We start from the raw sequence: 17,885 nt of genomic DNA, 5'->3' as shown, positions 1-17,885 counted from the left end.
TACTGGTTTACCCAGGGGAGATGAGGAAAAAGTGGCTGGGGCAGGGGAGATAGCTTCACAGAGAACTGAGGGATCAAAGAACTGGAAGTCACGATGCAGATGGACAGTAGAATTTTGTAAGGAAAGTGAAAGGTGAAAAGCTAATAAACTGTGGTCAGATAAGGGGATTTCTGCAATCATGAAAACAGAGGTGGTACTAAGGGAAATGTTTAACAAAATAAATAAAATATTAATTTATGGTTTTCTAAAGCCATTGTGGCCCCCAGGGATCCATTTCTATTTGAATTGATCATTCCTGGTCTAGTCTAACAGAGTTGCTTATGAGTGCCCAGTCTTCACCAGCATTATCATAATGAAGACAAAGATAGAAGGGCCCCAACCCTGAAGGCTCTAAAGCTACAAACCAGAGAGACATGGGGTATACTAGAAAGTTGGGAAATCTAAATTGAATCAGACTAAGGACACTTAGAAAGTAAGCTCTTTGAGGACGGAACTGTTTCCCTTCTGTCTTGCTAGTGTCTGGCACAGTCCTGCCCAGACACTTAATGACTGGCAACTGTATGAACTTAACAATGTCTCTCAACTGTGCTCCATGCTTCTGGTTCCCCATGTGTAAAATACTCAAACTTCCTACTACTTCTCTTGGGGGGTAAATGTTCTGTAAACTTAAAAGCATTATATAAATGCATGTGTTGATTTGTTATTATTATTTTAATATCACATTTCTCTGCCTCAGTGAACCGCTGCATAAAATCACAGATCTCAGTTACAACACTACAATTCTGAATACTTCAGTGGTAATGTTAGTAAAATAAATACTGAGTAGCATTCTGGAATATACCAGAGAATTGGTCCCACCTATTCCTTCTAATGCTACAGGCAACAGATTTTTTCCATTCTATTTCCTGTATTAAACAAATCAACACCTCCACCTATGCCCATTATTCCCGTTACCAACCCTCATCTTCGATTAAGATAAGCACATTGCATTTGTATACTTTGTATTCAGTTTCCCCCAGCCATATAAACTTCCAAGACATCCTAATTGAAAAAGGAAACAGGAGACACAAAATGATGCATGTACAATTAATTTTCTTAGATCTGCAACTTGAATGCTCCTTTCACTTGGAATGTTGAATTACTAGAATGACTAGTGCTAGTAAGGACTTTGGAAATCATCAAGTTCAGCAGGTCTGAAAGTGAAATCTGAGGAATCCTCCCCTTCAGGGAGTCCATGAGTTATGCATTTATAATACATTTGAGTTTATAAAATATAATAGTTTCAATTTCTAATACAGTAAATGTTGATAGATAGAGACTATGTAAACAAAAGTTCTTTGGGTGAGTCTTTAATAACTTGAGTATAAAGGAGTCCCAAGAACAGAAAATTTGAAAAGCTGCTAAACTTATCCAATGCTCAAAAGTCACACAACTAAGTACTGGAAAAGGTGGGATAGAATGCAAGTATCTCTTCTCTTGACCCTTCTCCCCAGATGTAGATTTAAGCACTCTCAAATACAAGTTTTATCTGACCAGCCACTCTACAGTCAGAACTCAAGTCAATCAAACAATGAGAACTACTTGGATGCCAACTATGTACTCAGCACTGGGCTGGATGTTGAGGAAAACAAAGACAAAAGTTTAACAGTTTGTTTCCAGTAGTTTATATTTTAATCAAACTAAGGAACATGCTTCAGTCCCTCTGATTTCTTTCTGACTGAATGGCTCTTCCCAGAACCTCCATTTAAGAAGATGAGCACGTGAATTAATTCCTCTCCAGACTACATTTTGGATGTTCTCTAGCATTCAAGCCAGCTATCTTTCATTGGTAATCTTCCTCATCAGTACGCAAGCTTCTTCAGGGCAAAGACTGTCTTACTGCTTTTATTTATATTGCTAGTGCTCAGCAAAGTTCCACTTGTAAAAGCTCAACAGCCTCCATTTAAGGAAGGTTCTCACAGTCATCTTCTTTCCCTTTACCAAAGGGTTTACTCCATTGGCTTAGGCTTCATCCTTCCTATCTCCTCACAAGGTAACTACTCTTTCCCTCCTCTTTTCAGTTTCCTTTTTTAAAGTGGTCTCTCCCATTAGATTATAAACTTCGTGAGGGCAAAATTGTCTTTTGTCTGTATCTGAACACAATATCTGGCACATAGCTGGTGCAAAATGAATGTTTACGGATGACTGGCTAAGGGTGCAGTATATGGAATGTTGGGGCTTGGAGTCTTCAAGATCTGAGTTCAAATCCAGCCTCAGACACTTATCAACTGTGTGACCCTGGGCAAGTCACTTAACCTGGTTTACCTTATTTTTCTCTTCTGTAAAGTGAGCTGGAAAAGTCAAGACCAAACTCCTCCAGTATCTTTGCCAAAAAAACCTCAAATAGGGTCACAAGGAGTCAGACATAATTGAAAACGACTGAATAACAATAAAAAAAATGAGTAGCCAACTAACAAATGTATAATGATGGACATGTGTATGTATAGGTACATACAAAATATTTCAGAAGGCATAATGGGGAAGTGAGGGATCAGGAAAGCATTAATGTGGAAGATAGTACTTAAGCTGATCCTTAAAGGAAACTAAAAATTCTTTGAGGCAAAGATAAGGAAAAAAGTACACCCAGGCACAAGGAAAGCCAAAGGAAGACAGGAAGGGGATGCCCTGTGTGAAGAATTGTAGTATGAGAAAACAAGAAGTAATGTATAATAAGACTGAATCCAAGTTATATCAAATGCGTGCAACAGCATTTGCTGGATTCACACAGTTAAACCATAGAAACACATTTTGTAAAGAATGCATCTCAGAAGTGACATATGCTCCTCAGGTACAATAACTACTTGGTGAAGAGCCTCCCTAGATACCATGATGATTAATATTCAAACAGGAACTACACTTTTAATGTTGGAATCACTCTGCATAAATCTAAATAAATGAAACAAGTTCATCTCCGGTTGGCGGCCTTACATGCTATTGACTCTCAGTTCTGATGTTAGGCACATATCCTCAAAGCTAAGTTGCAGAGACATTAACTGCAATTTGGAGGGGTTTGATGAGAGGAAGAATATAAATCCCATCCACTCTCCCAGAGGGACTTACCTAAATCAAAGAAAGCTTCTACTTCTTTAATAGGTTCTTAATAATAAAAAATAGCTCTTATTCATATAGCATCTTATGATTACAAGTAATGTACTTCTATATCCATAATTTCTTTTGAGTCTTTACAAGAGCCTTGGGAAATAGATGATGATTTGAACATTGCTGATCCCATTTTTAGAGATAGGGAAACAGGTCTGAGAAGATTAAATACCTTGTTCAAAATACACAGCTTGATCTCTGAGGTACCACCTCACACTCTTAGACTGGCCAATATGACCAGAAAGGATAATGATCAATGTTGGAAATTTGGGACACTAATACATTGTTGGTGGAACTGTGAACTCATCCAACCTTTCTGAAGAGCAATCTGGAGTTACACCCAAAGGGCAACAAAAATGTACATACCCTGTGATCCAGCAATACCACTACTGGGTCTATACCCTGAAGAGATCATGAAAATGGGGAAAAACATCACTTGTACAAAAATATTCATAGCAGGGGAGGCTAGGTGGCACAGTGGATAAAGCACTGGCCCTGGAGTCAGGAGTATTTGGGTTCAAATCCAAAATCAAGTAAATGTCCTTCAATTGGGGAATGGCTTAACAAACTATGCTGTATGTATGTCATGGAACACTACTGTTCTATTAGAAACTAGGAGGGATGAAATTCAGGGAAACCTGGAGGAATTTGCATGAACTGATCAGCGCAACAATTAGGGATAGTTTTGGGCTATCTGCAATGGAGAATACCATCCGAATCCAAAGAATTGTGGAGTTTGAACAAAGACCAAAGACTTTTACCTTCAATTTAGAAAAAAATATGGTTATCTTATTATGTAATTTTGCTACCTCTTATACTTTATTTTTCTTCCTTAAGGATATGAGTTCTCTCTCATCACATTCAATTTGGATCAATGTATACCATGGAAACAATGTATAAGACTGGCAAATTGTCTTCTGTGGGGTGGGGGTGGGGGTGGGGGTGGGGGAGGGAAGCAAGATTAGGGGAAAAACTTTAAAACTCAAAATAAATAAAATCTTTGGAAAAAAATACACAGCTTCTCAGAGACATGGCCAAGATAGCAACTGTTCTTTCTTTCCCTTAAACCATGATGCCTCTTCATATTATACAACATACACAGAATCAAAGACTCAGGGCAGATCTTAGGGGTAAATAGGGTTCACAGATGAAGAAAATGAGGCACTCAAAGAGACAAATGACTTGACCATAGTCAAAGAACCCTGGTCCTGACCTATCCTTTTTTCACTGGTACCATGATATTTTTAAATTAATCCCAAGGCTCAGTATTTGTTGAATGTGTAACAAATAGATTAATACTTCTCTCTTCTTAAGAATCAGCATTCAATCTGTTCCTTCTCATAAAATGCACCTTAACTTCCTAGGAAGCTGGCTATTCCTGTTCCAGTAACTCACTCCCTTGGTGATCAGTGTGGGCAACTTTTCTAGGCCAACTCCAGATCATTGGGCTGTCTTTCCTTTAAAAACCAAACAAAGTCTAAAAGGGCAAGCTGTATGGAGGGAAAATATTTTTCCAATGCAAGCATAATATCAACCACAAGAATTTCATAAACATTTCTAACTGCTTGAACTAAATATTTTCCAAATAATATTAGAGTTAAGCAGATGTAACTTTTGAGTCTTTAGATAATTTAAAATTCTACTCAACAAGTCTTTTCATATAAATAAGGATGAGTAGAAAAGGCAAGGATTCTAATGAAATCAATTCCCCTTAATCTTTCAAAAATCACTTTGCTGATTGAAGGAAAAATAATTAGCAGTTTTAATGAAGTTATGGATATCCAAAAGATAGGTGGAAATGTGAGAGTGGAGCTCAGGAAAGAGACTAAGCCTGGATATAGATCTGAAAATAATTTGCATAGAGTTGACAAGGGTTTAGGTGTCAGTCCTTGGGAAAGTCATTCCTTCTCTCTGCCACATTAAATGAGGAACATAACCCTTTCCAACACAACTAAAAAATGAAGATCCAGAGTGGGTAAGTTATTTGACTATTGGACACATCAATAGAAGAGAGATGATTCAAACCCATACTCTCTTACTCTAAATCTAGTATTCTTCCCACTGTACTATGTTGTCTCCTGACTGATAAAATAAGGGCACTAGAGATTTTTAAGATCCTCTGCCACTCTAGTTCCCATGACCCTCTTTCAATCTAGTTCTCCAATTCCTCATTTCTTGAATCTACTAGGTAGTTTATGTTTTGTCTTCTTGTTATTTCCACAACCAATATTAGCCATCAAGGTCAGGCTTTTGGATATAGACTTATGTGTCCTGTTATCCAAACCCTAGTGGTCTATCAGTTTACCTTTATCACATAAATCAACGATCAAATATTATCAAGCACTCACTATGTGCCAGCAACCATGCTTGGTGCCGGGGATATAAATACAAAGACTGAAACTGTGTCTAACTCCCAAGACAAAGTTACCTTTGATCAGAGAAGTTTGCATTCTCTCTAAGAATTCCACAATTCCATTAAAGTTTTAGTACTTGGACACTAGGTTGGCTGATATTCAGCTTAGAGTCAACTGAATGCTTCAGGTCTTTTTCACATGAGTCATAAATTAGATCCCTAAAATCCCGGGCTTGTATTTACATTTTTTTGTTACCCTAAATGAATGCCTTTACATTTACATGCATTAAATTTTATCATGTTGGATTTCAACTCTTCTGAATCTTAATTCTTTCATTCATTATACTGACTATCGCTTCCAGGATTTATTTTTTTTGGGGGGGGGATAAGTCATTAGCAAATCTAATAATCAAGTTTTTAAAAAATTTATTTATTCAGGTCATTAATAAAAATGCTAACATGCAGGTGCAGCTAGGTGATACAACGCAAAGAGCACCAAGCCTGGAGTCAGGAGGACATGGAATTCAAATACAGTCTGAGACACTCAATACTTACTTAGCTATGTGATCTTGGGCAAGTCACTTAACCTCATAGACTTGCAAAAAAAAATGCTAAGTGGGATAGGTTCAAAGAGGAGATCTTAGTATCAATACTTTTTAGGTAAAGATATTTAATTAGTCACAAATAAGCTGGATTTTACTATCATCTATTTTTCTTATTAAAAATCTTCTTTCAGTGGTTTAAACATCACTGTCATTCCTATATTATCTCATTTTAAAGGACTCCTTTTTAAACAAAGGTAATTTAATCAAGTTGCATTTATTAGGTATATAATTTTTTTCAGGTCCTGTGTTAGGCATCAGAGCTACAAAGGTAAAAACAGAATATCTCCTACACTCAAGGTGCTCACATTCCAGAAAGGGAGACCAAATGTGCATATATAAGTAAACAAAAATATATTTTTGGGGAGGGGGATAGCGGTAGTGGCTGGGGTCAATTAGAAATGGTTTTCATAGACAAATGGCATATGAATCAAATGTTAAAAAAACTAAGGATTATAAATGGTAGATATGAGAAAATACAGTCAAGCAAAACAAACTGACAGTGATCCCCTCTAACATCATAAACCTTATTCTGTACCTACAGATCCCAACTTCTCTACCAACACAGTCTATATTCTGAAAAGATAGTTAAAAAATAGACTAGAATAGGAAACTTTGTGATATATATTATGAAATCCAGAAACATTATATCTAAGACATTTTCTTATTTTTTATCAGTTTAGGAATCCCATTAGAAAAGGAAATTAGGTTAATTCAATCTCAACATACATTGAAGTTAATATTATAAATAAAGCGCTGTGTGGGAGAAGACAGAAAGATTAAATAAGAACAAGTCTCTTTGCCCTAATGAAGTCTACAATCTAATATTACTTCTATAAACAGATATGTAAATAACTTAAGATAAATTAGTACATAAGAATTTTTACCATTATATACCTGGAAGCCTTCTTCATTGTACCTACTTGGTCTGTAGATTGAAACAATGAAGGGAAACTTAATGAAAGACATGACTTGAGTTGGGCTTTAAAAACATAATATGTGGACATGGTGGTGGTACACATGATTACTTCTATCCTTGTATTCTCTAAATAATCTAATCTAAAATATCACCAACTAGATAAATGATCCATGTGACAGTTTTGCAGACAAATACCATGTTTATTTAATAGAGAATTTCTAGAATCTGGGTTATTTCTTTTTTTTAATGTTGAAACAACATTTGTCCACCTACTCTTTTGGAACCTTTCTTCTTCTCCAAGTTCTTCAAAGATTACCAAAGGCACACTGGTTATCACAGGTGCAAGTTCTTGCAGCATCCTAGAATATAATTTGCTAGAGCATGACCATTAAATCAGTTAAGTACTCTCTTGATATCTCCCTACCTAGCTTGAATGTCTTCCTCTCTTAACCGTGCATTTTTCTATCTTTCCCAAGTTGAAAATCATTCCCTTTCCTATTCAAAACAGAAGCAAAATTAGTATTGCATGATTCTATGTCTCTAGCATGTCATTAACTTCCTAGCCCTTCCTTTTTCATTTTGCTTTGAACATTAAAACATTTAACTTTAAAAAAGTTAAAATTCAAATTTAATTGCCATTTTTTACTTTACATATTTATACTTCAAAGTCATCAGAAATTCCTGAGTCATGCTACTCCTTTGCATTTATTTCCACTTATCCCAATAAAATATAAGCTCAATTCAATTAAAAAAGTTATATGATGAGAAAATAAAGACAAAACAAAAAACAGAACTGAATTTCCACTAAGGAAAAACACTGTACATAGGTAATTTCAACAAAATATTGAGTAAATTCAAAATAATGGAGGAGAGGAGAATTTCATATGTGGAAATGAAGTATGGTCTCTTGTAGGAGATTGTATCTGTACTAAATTCTGAGGGAAAACTGAGATGCAAGGGGTCTGGAGGCAAAGGAAAGACTGCAAAGAAATGCACACGTGGTCAGGATATGTATGGGAAATGGTCAATTTGGCTGGAACCTATAATATAAAGGGAAGTAATACAGAATCAGTTTGGAGAAGTAATTTGGAACCAGATCAGGAAGCACTTTACAGATGCAAAAACGAGTTTGCATTTTACTCTAAAATCAAGAAGGAACCTCTGAAGCTTACTAACAGGGGAGTAGCATGAGCCCAGCCCTTCAGGGCTGGCAATTTGCAAAAGGAGGAACTAGAGAAGACCATCCAAGAGATTGTAGCAATCATTTAGGCCAGACAAAATTGCCTTCCCTTTCTCTTGGCATTACCAATGCCAAACAGAGAGACCTTTTCACAAGACAAGTGTTAAGAGGTGCTTGCTGAAAGTAAGAATTACTCTTTCTACCTTCTATGTATACCATCCTGAACTCAGGGCAGAGCTCCCTATGTACCATTCTTCCTCATCAGGGACTCTTAACCCTTTCATATCACGGACCCTTTGGCAGCCTGGGGACAGCCCATAGACCCCTTCTCATAATCATGTTTTTAAATGCATAAAAATATATTCCATTTCAAAGGCAACATATTATACTGAAATATTGTTATCAAAATATTACCACAAGCTTACAGAACTCAGGTTAAAAAATTCTAGGTGTTTAGAATTTTGTTTTTAATTTTTTCAAAACTATCTTAAGTCAAATTTCCTTCTACAGTCTTTGGACTACAACTTTTTCCTCAATTTCTTTTTCTTTTGCAATTTTCCTAAATATCAGGAACATTTGTTTAACAGCACTATGACTTTTCCTTCCTTGTTAATAATAGGCTCCCAAAAGACATAATCACCCCAGAGTTTCTAATCACTTTCCTATCAGCCACTCACTCTTCTTTGGTCAGAATTCAGTAGGGAAACATTTAATAATAACAACAGAAAGCTTACATTTATAGAGTGTACTATCTGCATTATCTCATTCGAACATTTCTCCTCATCACTTCCTCTATATTGAGGGATATGTAAAGGCATATGAAACATTCAACACTATTTTTTAAACTAATATGAAGAAGATAACAGAATTTCAGAAAATTGAAGTCTCTTTATCAATGCCATATTTTGCCTCTGTGTTAATTTTGCAGTTCCATGTCAGATGTTTCATTCCCCTTTCAACAAATAAAATCTGTTACATGTTTTCTTTAAAATGTCACTTCTGTGATTATCTCCTTTTAACATATTCACCTACAAGTTTCTTTTTGGTGTTTCCATCCTGGAGGAGTGGGCACCTCTATAGGCACCTATTCACTGAATAAACAATGATACTCCTCTTTTCCTTTTACTAAATCACTCTGGGAAAAAAACCAGCAAAAGCCACCAAACACAGATATCCTTGGGGAAGCCCACTAGACATCTCTTTCTGAACTGATACTGACCTATCTGGGTCTAACTAGTCAACTAGTTTCAAATCCACCTATATGTATTAGCATTTACCCCATAGCTCTACAATTTCTTTTCCATTGAAATGGAATGGTTATCCCATCACTATCATTTACCATATGTATAACTTGGACAAATCTTTATGAGCCTCACTTTCTTCATCTATAAAACAAGAAGTTGTTCTAGATGGATAAGAGGATTGGATCTATGTGACCTCTAATATCCTACCCAGCTCTGAAATCATGATCAGATGATCCTTTCTTTCCTTATTCCAATCATGAATTCTGCCTCACTGATCATATTTAACTTGTGTTAAAAATATTAAGATTGCTTTAGTAGCCATATTTTGTGTATTAGGATACATATCTGAATAATAAAATATATTGCACCCACCCCCCAAACATTACCAAACTATTGAATTTTTAATCTTCTTTTCTTCCACATAAAAGATAGTCAGCAAATGAAAATTCCCTTCCTTAGGGGTCTTTGTCTTGTGTGTGTGTGTGTGTGTGTACACACACACACTTCAAAGTCATTCCAAGTGGTTCTATTAATGTTAATATTATTAATATTAAGATAATTTGGGAAGATTATATTCAAGAATAACTTCATCAAGTACAGTAGTAATAGTGATTTTAGAGAAGTGAAAATAGAAGTTTTTGTTGTTTCTTTTTTAATAAAAGGGAAAATGTTTCCACTCACAGATAAGTCAAACACAGCTGAAAAAATTTGGCCCAAACTTCTCAGAAAAGAAAGGGGGAAAAAGATCACCTTTGTGCTGAGACTAAGCTTGGGAAATTTCTGCCTAAATGCATTTTTAAATAAATATGTACAACTGGGAATTTTTCTTTGAAAGGAGGACAGATGGCAGCTTATTAAGGGTGGGAAAAATATTATAGAAACTGTTTCTCAACAAGAACTACAATAGCTGTTTCTGCAAACAGGAACTCACCAAGACAATTCCCCTCCCCGCTGCCCTGAAACTACATCTAGTTGATGTCTAGCATCTTTTTTTTGGAAACAAGAGTTAAAAAAAATATAGCTGCTTTTATATGTGCTTCTGAGGCACACTGATATTTTTTTGATTCACTGACTTGCTTTTAAAAATATAAACTCTATTCTTTCTGAAAATTTCATCTCTCACATGAAAGAATGGAAGATCTGGCTATATTCTGAATACGTTTGCTTGCATATTCTGGGTGGCAATGAGAAAATATATTTTTAAGAAATTTAAAGTTTTAAAAATCTTTAAAAGATAGCTAATATGTCTTAGCTGAAGATTACAAAACAACTTTTCTCATTCTAGAAGGGTAAATCCAAAATTTTAAATTACAGAAATAATACTTGAATATCTGTTAATACATGTTCCTATGTTGGGTAGGGACATGATAAGCATAGAAACATATCACCATCCACAAAGATTTATGACCTTCTACCAAAAACAAAGACTATCAAATGAAGCCATTAGATAACAAAGTAGTATATTGTCAAGAATGAAACTGTGTGATAAAAAAGCAAAAAACAAAACAAAAATACAGCTTCAAACTTAAGCACAAATATTAAATAATTTAAATAAATATTTTACAAGTTTATTTTAAAAGATGGTTAGAATTCAGAATGGTGGGGGCAGCTAGGTGGCACAGTGGACAGAGCACCAGCCTTGGAGTCAGGAGTACCTGAGTTCAAATCCAGCCTTAGACACTTAATAATTACCTAACTGTGTGACCTTGGGCAAACTACTTAACCCCATTGCCTTGTAAAAAAAAAAAAAAAAGAAAGAAAAGAAAAAGAAAAAAAAAGAATTTACAATGGTGATTAAAAAAAAGGGAATTCCAGGCTGGAGAGAGGCCATGGCATGGGAAAACCCAAAGAAGCAGGAAAAAAAATCTGGCATATTACATTTAAGTGACAAAAAGCCAGATGCGGAAAGACCCTGTGGAAAGCAAAGAGGTTTTTGCTTTCTTCATTGATGAACCAACAATGGAGAGAGATTAATGTAGGTTAAAAAGCCAAGCATAATTTTATTTTTAAAAGAGATATGTAGAAATAAAAAGGTAGTATATTACATATGCATGAAAACTACAAATTAATGTGATTGATTAAAAAAAACTCAGAACATAAATATTCAAATGAATAGCATTTTTTTTCAAAATAGTTCCCATGGAGGATGTTACCAAAAATGACAGACAAGAGACTGGAACTCTCTCTCTCTCTCTCTCTCTCTCTCTCTCTCTCTCTCTCTCTATATATATATATATATATATATATATACACACACACACACACACACACACACACACACATATATAATCATGATAAACAAAGATCCATATTAATCATGTGAAATCTTGTATAAGAATCAAATCAAAATGGGAAAAAAATATCATACACGAGACAACTTTTAAAAATGAAAGATAGTAAGCTTTGGTCTGTATTTAAACTCCAAAGTTCCTTCTCTGGATATGGATGGAAGTCTCCATCTCAATTCTTTAAGACTTGTCTTTCACTATTGTACTGCTTAAGTGAACAAGTCCAAGATAATTGATCATCACCCCATCCTGCTGTTGGTGTGTACAATGTTCTGGTTCTACTCACATCAGTACATGCAACTTTCCAGGCTATTCTGAAGGCCCGTCCCTCATGATTTTTAACAGAACAATAGTATTCCATCAGATTCATATACCACAATTTGTTCAGCCATTCCCCAATTGATGAGGATCCCCTCAATTTCCAATTCTTTGCCACTAAGAAGAGAGTTGCTATAATTATTTTTGTGTTGTTTTTTTTTTTTTTTACCCTTTTCTGTGATCTCTTTGAGATACAGAACTAGTACCGATATTGCTGGATGAAAGGGTATGCACAGTTTTACTGCCTTTGGGGCATAATTTCATACTGCTCTCCAGAAAGGCTGGATCAGCTCACAATTCCACTAATAATGCATTAGTGTCCCAGTTTTCTCATACTCCCTACACCACTGATTGTTTTCCTTTTTAGTCATATTGGCCAATCTGATAAGTGTGAGTTGGCACCTCGGGGTTGTTTTAATTTGCATTTCTCTATTCAATAATGATTTACAGCATTTTTTCATATGACTATAGATAGCTTTAATTTCTTCATTTGAGAATTACCTTTCCATATCAATTGGGGAATGAGTCAGTCATTACTTCATAATCTGGCTTCATTTTTTCCCCTCTTATATCTCTTGAAAAGCAGGAATCCTAAAGAGCCATGTGACTAGAGCAAATTGTTTCCCTTCTCTGGGCCTTTCTGACCCCTAAAATCAAGTATTAAACTTCATGAAAGTTCTAACTTTCTAGGTCTATGCTGGAGAAGTTATCAAATTACATGCTCATTTCTTTGACTTTTACAAAAAGCATACCAGAACTTAAGCACCTAAAAGTGGTATTAAATCCTTCAAAGCAGTAATAATATGGAGGCTATAGATGATAATCTTCTAAGCGTATAGCACATTGCCTAATCTTTGGACAAATCTTTTATGTTCTAAGAGTGGATTAGGTTTTGGGAAGGAAAAACTCATGTAGAACCCAAGGCTAGTGGATTTTTAAAAAATATGTCTAACTTCAAAGCTAGAAAGGGGCAGTGAGGTGGCACAACCTGGAGTAAAGAAGACTTGAACTCAAATTTGGTCTCATACATATCTTAGCCTGTAAACCCTGTAAAATCCTGGTTACCTCAGTTTCCTCATCTATAAAATGAGGTAGAGAAGGAAATGGAAAACCACTCTAGTACCTTTGCCAAGAAAACCACAAATGAGGTGAAACACAACAACAAAAGAAACTGAACAACAGCAACAAGAATATGGTCTCATTAAACAAAGGATGACACAGGGCATACTGGGACCTGGGGGGAGACTGAAAAGTTGATATTAGAATCTCAATGGAAAGCTTTTGGACATCAGAGTCTTTGTTTATTTATAAATTAAGACTTTCAGGAAGGGCTTTTCACATTTGTCTTTCTCAAAAGTTCCAAGGAACAGAAGTCACGTAGCTAAGTTTTATCCAAGTAATTAAAATGTTTCCTTTTTATTTATGATGAGAATAACCATAGAAACAGTTAATATAAAATTATTTTTAAGACCTATCACGTTCTGGAGGTAGGGTCAGAATATCTGGGTTCAAATTCCTACCCTTCCATTTATTATATGCATGACTGGGCAAGTCACTTCACCTATTTAATGTTTGATTTCCTTTGTAAAAAGCAAAAATGCTCTCTATTGTCTCTTGTAGTTATGATCCTATAAAATTCCCCCAATCCCATAATCTCAAGACATTATAGTAAAGTATATATAGAAACATTCAAGTATCAGAACAATTTCTGAAATGTCTTGTTTACCAGCAAAATTTAATATTCTACTCCTTTAAAAGTCAGTCATTCTACTTATTCTAAATAATATATAAATGCTTATTGACTTAAATATGACATCAGAGAAAATATCCTGACCAAATAGACAAGCAAGTCGTCATTCATAATTCAATCAAGGACAACTTAATAATTAACTATACTGAATGCTCTAAGGATTAAAGAAAGGTAACTATGAATTAGCTCCTGCTCCCTGAACTTTACAATCAAGGAGGGCAATTCCACACATATAAAAATAAACAATTCTATAAAATATAATTATAAAGTTACCAATAATTATCAAATTAACAATTTGAAGTCATATGATGAGTGAAACAATGGGCCAAAAATGACAGGATACCTCAATTCTGGTCTATCTAGGCTCTGTTGACTAGCTAAGTAATATTAAACATGACATTGTCTCCTCTTTGAACCTCAGTTGTCTCACCTGTAAAATGAGATACTAAATGAGACCATTTCTAAGGTTCCTTTTAGCTCTAAAAGTCCATGAGACTTCAAGCTCAAGTGGGAGACACAAAGTTAAGTTGGCCTCCAGGAGTAGCAATGAACATGCCCTTGTCCACTGGGACAAAAGGACTATCTATAGTGACAGCAACTGGGGCAAGTATAGGTATGTAAATATGCCAAGCAAAAAGACTATTTTTTCAGTAAATCAGGAAGCCAGGTCCTCTGCTGACAGGGTTAAGAGAATAAAGAGTTGAGACATTGGGGGGAGGCTTGAAGAAATGAGGATCAGATTTTCAAGATAAATTGAAATCCTTCATAAAGCCACCCTAGATTAAAGTCAATGCTGTCTTTTCCCTTTTCCTCCCTCAAACCCCAACTGATAGCATTCATTGTTGATAAAACTACCTATATAGCAATTCTACATGTCTGGAAATGTCTAAAAATAAACCTGGCTATTTTGCTAAATAGTAAGTATTTCATCAGAAGAAGTCTTCAAGCAAATGCTGGATAACAATTGTCAGAGATATTATAGATGACTTCTGCAATAAGTAGAAGGTTATATAGACGACCTTGATAGTTTCTTTTAATTTTAGTAGTTTGAATCTATGAATCCAAGCTTGGGGAATGGTATGAGCCAAGTCAGAAAGGCCAAGGATAAAGATGACTTGGTCTAGGGCAATTTGTGTGAGAAATTACTAGGAAAGAAAGCTAGAGGACAAGATATAACACCAGACAAGAAGTAGGAAGAATAAATGTGGTTAAATACCCAAACTAGACTTTTACTTCTTGTCTGTTTTTATTAAAATGTAGTACTTAGATTCTATAAGAAAAGGAAATTATCAAACTTCTCTGTTATTTAAATGTATAGAAAAAAGAGTTAATTTAGTCATCATCAATGCCATTCAGGTACTCACCTAACCCAGAGATGTTTATTGCTTTCACTGATTTCTTCATTTTGTAAAGAACTGTACGGTCCACATCCAAAGCCTGAAATAGAGAAGATATTTTAAATGGCCATAATCCAAATTGTGAATCATTATTACCTTGAAATCACCTTTCCCCACACCCCAGTTCACTAGATTTCTCTAATCTACTTGAGGACAACATATGACACTACTCCTTTGGGGCAACTTCTAGTGTAGGTAGGAGACAACAACTTAAATTCAGAGACATTAAGACATGGATTCTAGTCTTAGATTTATCTAACTAGTTGTATGACTTCAAGCAGGTAATCCATCCTTCCTTGAGCCTCAATTTCTTGACGAGTGTTCATTTGGGTTGATTAACCTTTTTTTTGGGGGGGGGCAAGGCAATGGGGTTAAGTGACTTGCCCCAGGTTACCCAGCTAAGTATTAAGTGTCTGAGGTCATATTTGAATTCAGGTCCTCCTGACTCCAGGGCTGGTGCTCACTTGAGTTAGGGAGTTCTAAACTGCAGTAGAGCTAAACCCAATTAGTATTCTTTATAATCCTGTTTATTTTATTTCATGCATTTAAAGACAATATTCTGAAAGAGGCTCCATAGGTTTTGCCAAATTGTCAGAGGGGTCCATCCACAAAGCTAGGGTCTCAAAGGTTCTATTTATAAGATTCTATAATTCTTAATCTTAATCTCCAATCTCTGGCACCAAAAATCCAGGCAGATAACATCAAGTCAAAAATTTCAGCTAAAGAAACAAAACTGGGGTGAGGAGATGCACCCTGGTATGACAAGCTTAATTCTCTACTAACAAGAGGGAAAATACTCTGTAAAACTTAAGCTAACTCTAAAGGTTTCCTCCCACATTATACTTCTAAACTTGGAAACAGCTCTCACAACCATATACCAGGCAAAAATAGACCTATGTAAAATAGCACACATATAAAAATAGGCATGATAAATAACCAATTTTACGAAGTTCAAAAGTGAGGAAAAGAGTGTTGGCTTCACAAATGTAGATTTGAATGTATACTAGCTAAGAAACAATATCTTATTTTCCTATTCTTTGTAAAGCAGAAATACTGAGATCAAGGTGAGAGGCTACCTATAAAGATATTTTAATTAAAACATAGCAGGTGGAAAAAGCACTGATTTTAGTCATCTTCCTTTTGTATTTTGTAGATTTATACCTAATTAAGAGCAAATTTCAACAGGGAACCCTTGGGCAATTAATCAATATGGAAGGCTAAACTAGCAGTCACTTCATTTTGCTAACTTAAAGAAATTGTACCTAAATTAATCAAACTCAAAGAACCAGAAGGTAAAGGTTTCCACACATCTGAACATGTCAAAGGTTGAACAAAGTTAAGAAGGATGTTGTATATGAGAAATATCATGAAGTTTAGTCTTAAAGACAGCACTGGTGACCTTATTGAGAAGTTTCTGTAATGGAATGAAAACTCATATTGCACTGGTTTGAGAAATGAGAAAATGTAGATAGTTTAGTAAAGAAATTTTTCTAGAAGTTTGATTGTAAAAGGGAAGAGAAAGACAAGAATTTATTTGAGGGGATGATAAAAGTCAAGTGAATGATGGTTTGTGGGGTTGGGAATGAGAGTAGGGGTTGAAGGAAAGGTTGGAGATTTGGGCATGTGTGAAGGCATCAGGGAAGGAACCAGTAGATAAAGAGATGTTGAATTAAGCACTTCTCAGTCTCTCTGACTCTGTGTCTCCCTCTCCCTCCCCCTATTCCTGTAGACACAGCAGTTCCAGTTGAGCCATGAGGTTGGAAGCTAGAAGACAGATGTACAGATATCTCTTTTTGGGAGTTTAGTTGTGAAAGGGAGTCAAGAGAAAAAAGAGGGTGGTAGGTCAAGTGAAGGTTTTATGTGCTTTCTTTTTAAAAGCTAGGGGTTATGGATGGGGGTGTGTGTGTGTGTGTGTGTGTGTATGTGTGTGTGTGTGTGTTTTTCAAGAAATGAATCAGGATGTAGGCAGTGTTTGAAGATTGGAAGAAGAGGGGGGCGGGGATAATTATGAAGGTCATGTGCGACCAAGGGTACATATACAGAGAGGTTAGCCTTGAGGAAGAGAATTCTTTATCAGAGATTAAAGCAAAGAAGAAAGTAGAGATGTGAAGGAAAGGAGAAGAGGGAGGTTATGGCAAAAGGACTATTTTTTTCAGTAAATTAAGAAGCCAGGTCCTCTGCTGACAGGGTTAGGAGAATAAAGAGTTGGGACATGGGCGGGGGGTGGGGGGAGGCTTGAAGAAATGAAGATCAGATTTTCAAGATAAATTGAAAGAAGAATGAGTGGTGGGCTTGGAGTGACAGAATATAGTAAAGTCATTTCTTTCTGAAGCTTGATTTCCTCATCTATGAATGATGAGGGGATTGTCCTAGATAATTTTTAATCCCTTTACATAGCTCTATAATTTTATGATGTTCCATGCTACTTATTGTTCTTAAATGCAACCAAAAATGAGGGAACTCATAAGAGGTAGCTCTTAGTAAGACAGTTTATTAGGTTTGCTGAGCTCAAATTTGAAACTCTAAAGGAAAGGATGGGCATGAGTTTATGTTTGGAACAGACAGTTGTTTTAGAACAAAATAGAAAGGAAAACAATGGATGAAAAATTGAATTTTAATAAATGTATCTGTCTTTCATCCTTTTCCATTTTCCAATTCATCTATCAGTCATTTAATTTCAACCAAAACTGAGGGTT

At 35.5% G+C, this 17,885-nt stretch overlaps 1 protein-coding gene across 4 annotated transcripts in view; it reads right to left on the bottom strand.

Annotated features, from left to right (window-relative positions):
* The window catches only part of ASAP2 (ArfGAP with SH3 domain, ankyrin repeat and PH domain 2), a 326,404-nt gene that overhangs the window by 156,204 nt on the left and 152,315 nt on the right, over positions 1-17,885 (bottom strand). For all 4 annotated transcript variants that reach the window (XM_074209626.1, XM_074209625.1, XM_074209628.1 and 1 more), the window contains exon 2: positions 15,157-15,229. In XM_074209626.1, the coding sequence (XP_074065727.1) occupies positions 15,157-15,229 (73 nt within the window). The remainder of the gene's footprint in view (positions 1-15,156; positions 15,230-17,885) is intronic.

This window comes from Macrotis lagotis, chromosome 1 (assembly GCF_037893015.1).
Source record: "Macrotis lagotis isolate mMagLag1 chromosome 1, bilby.v1.9.chrom.fasta, whole genome shotgun sequence".
Lineage (NCBI taxonomy): Eukaryota > Metazoa > Chordata > Mammalia > Peramelemorphia > Peramelidae > Macrotis > Macrotis lagotis.
This window is presented reverse-complemented; position numbering and strand designations above follow the sequence as displayed.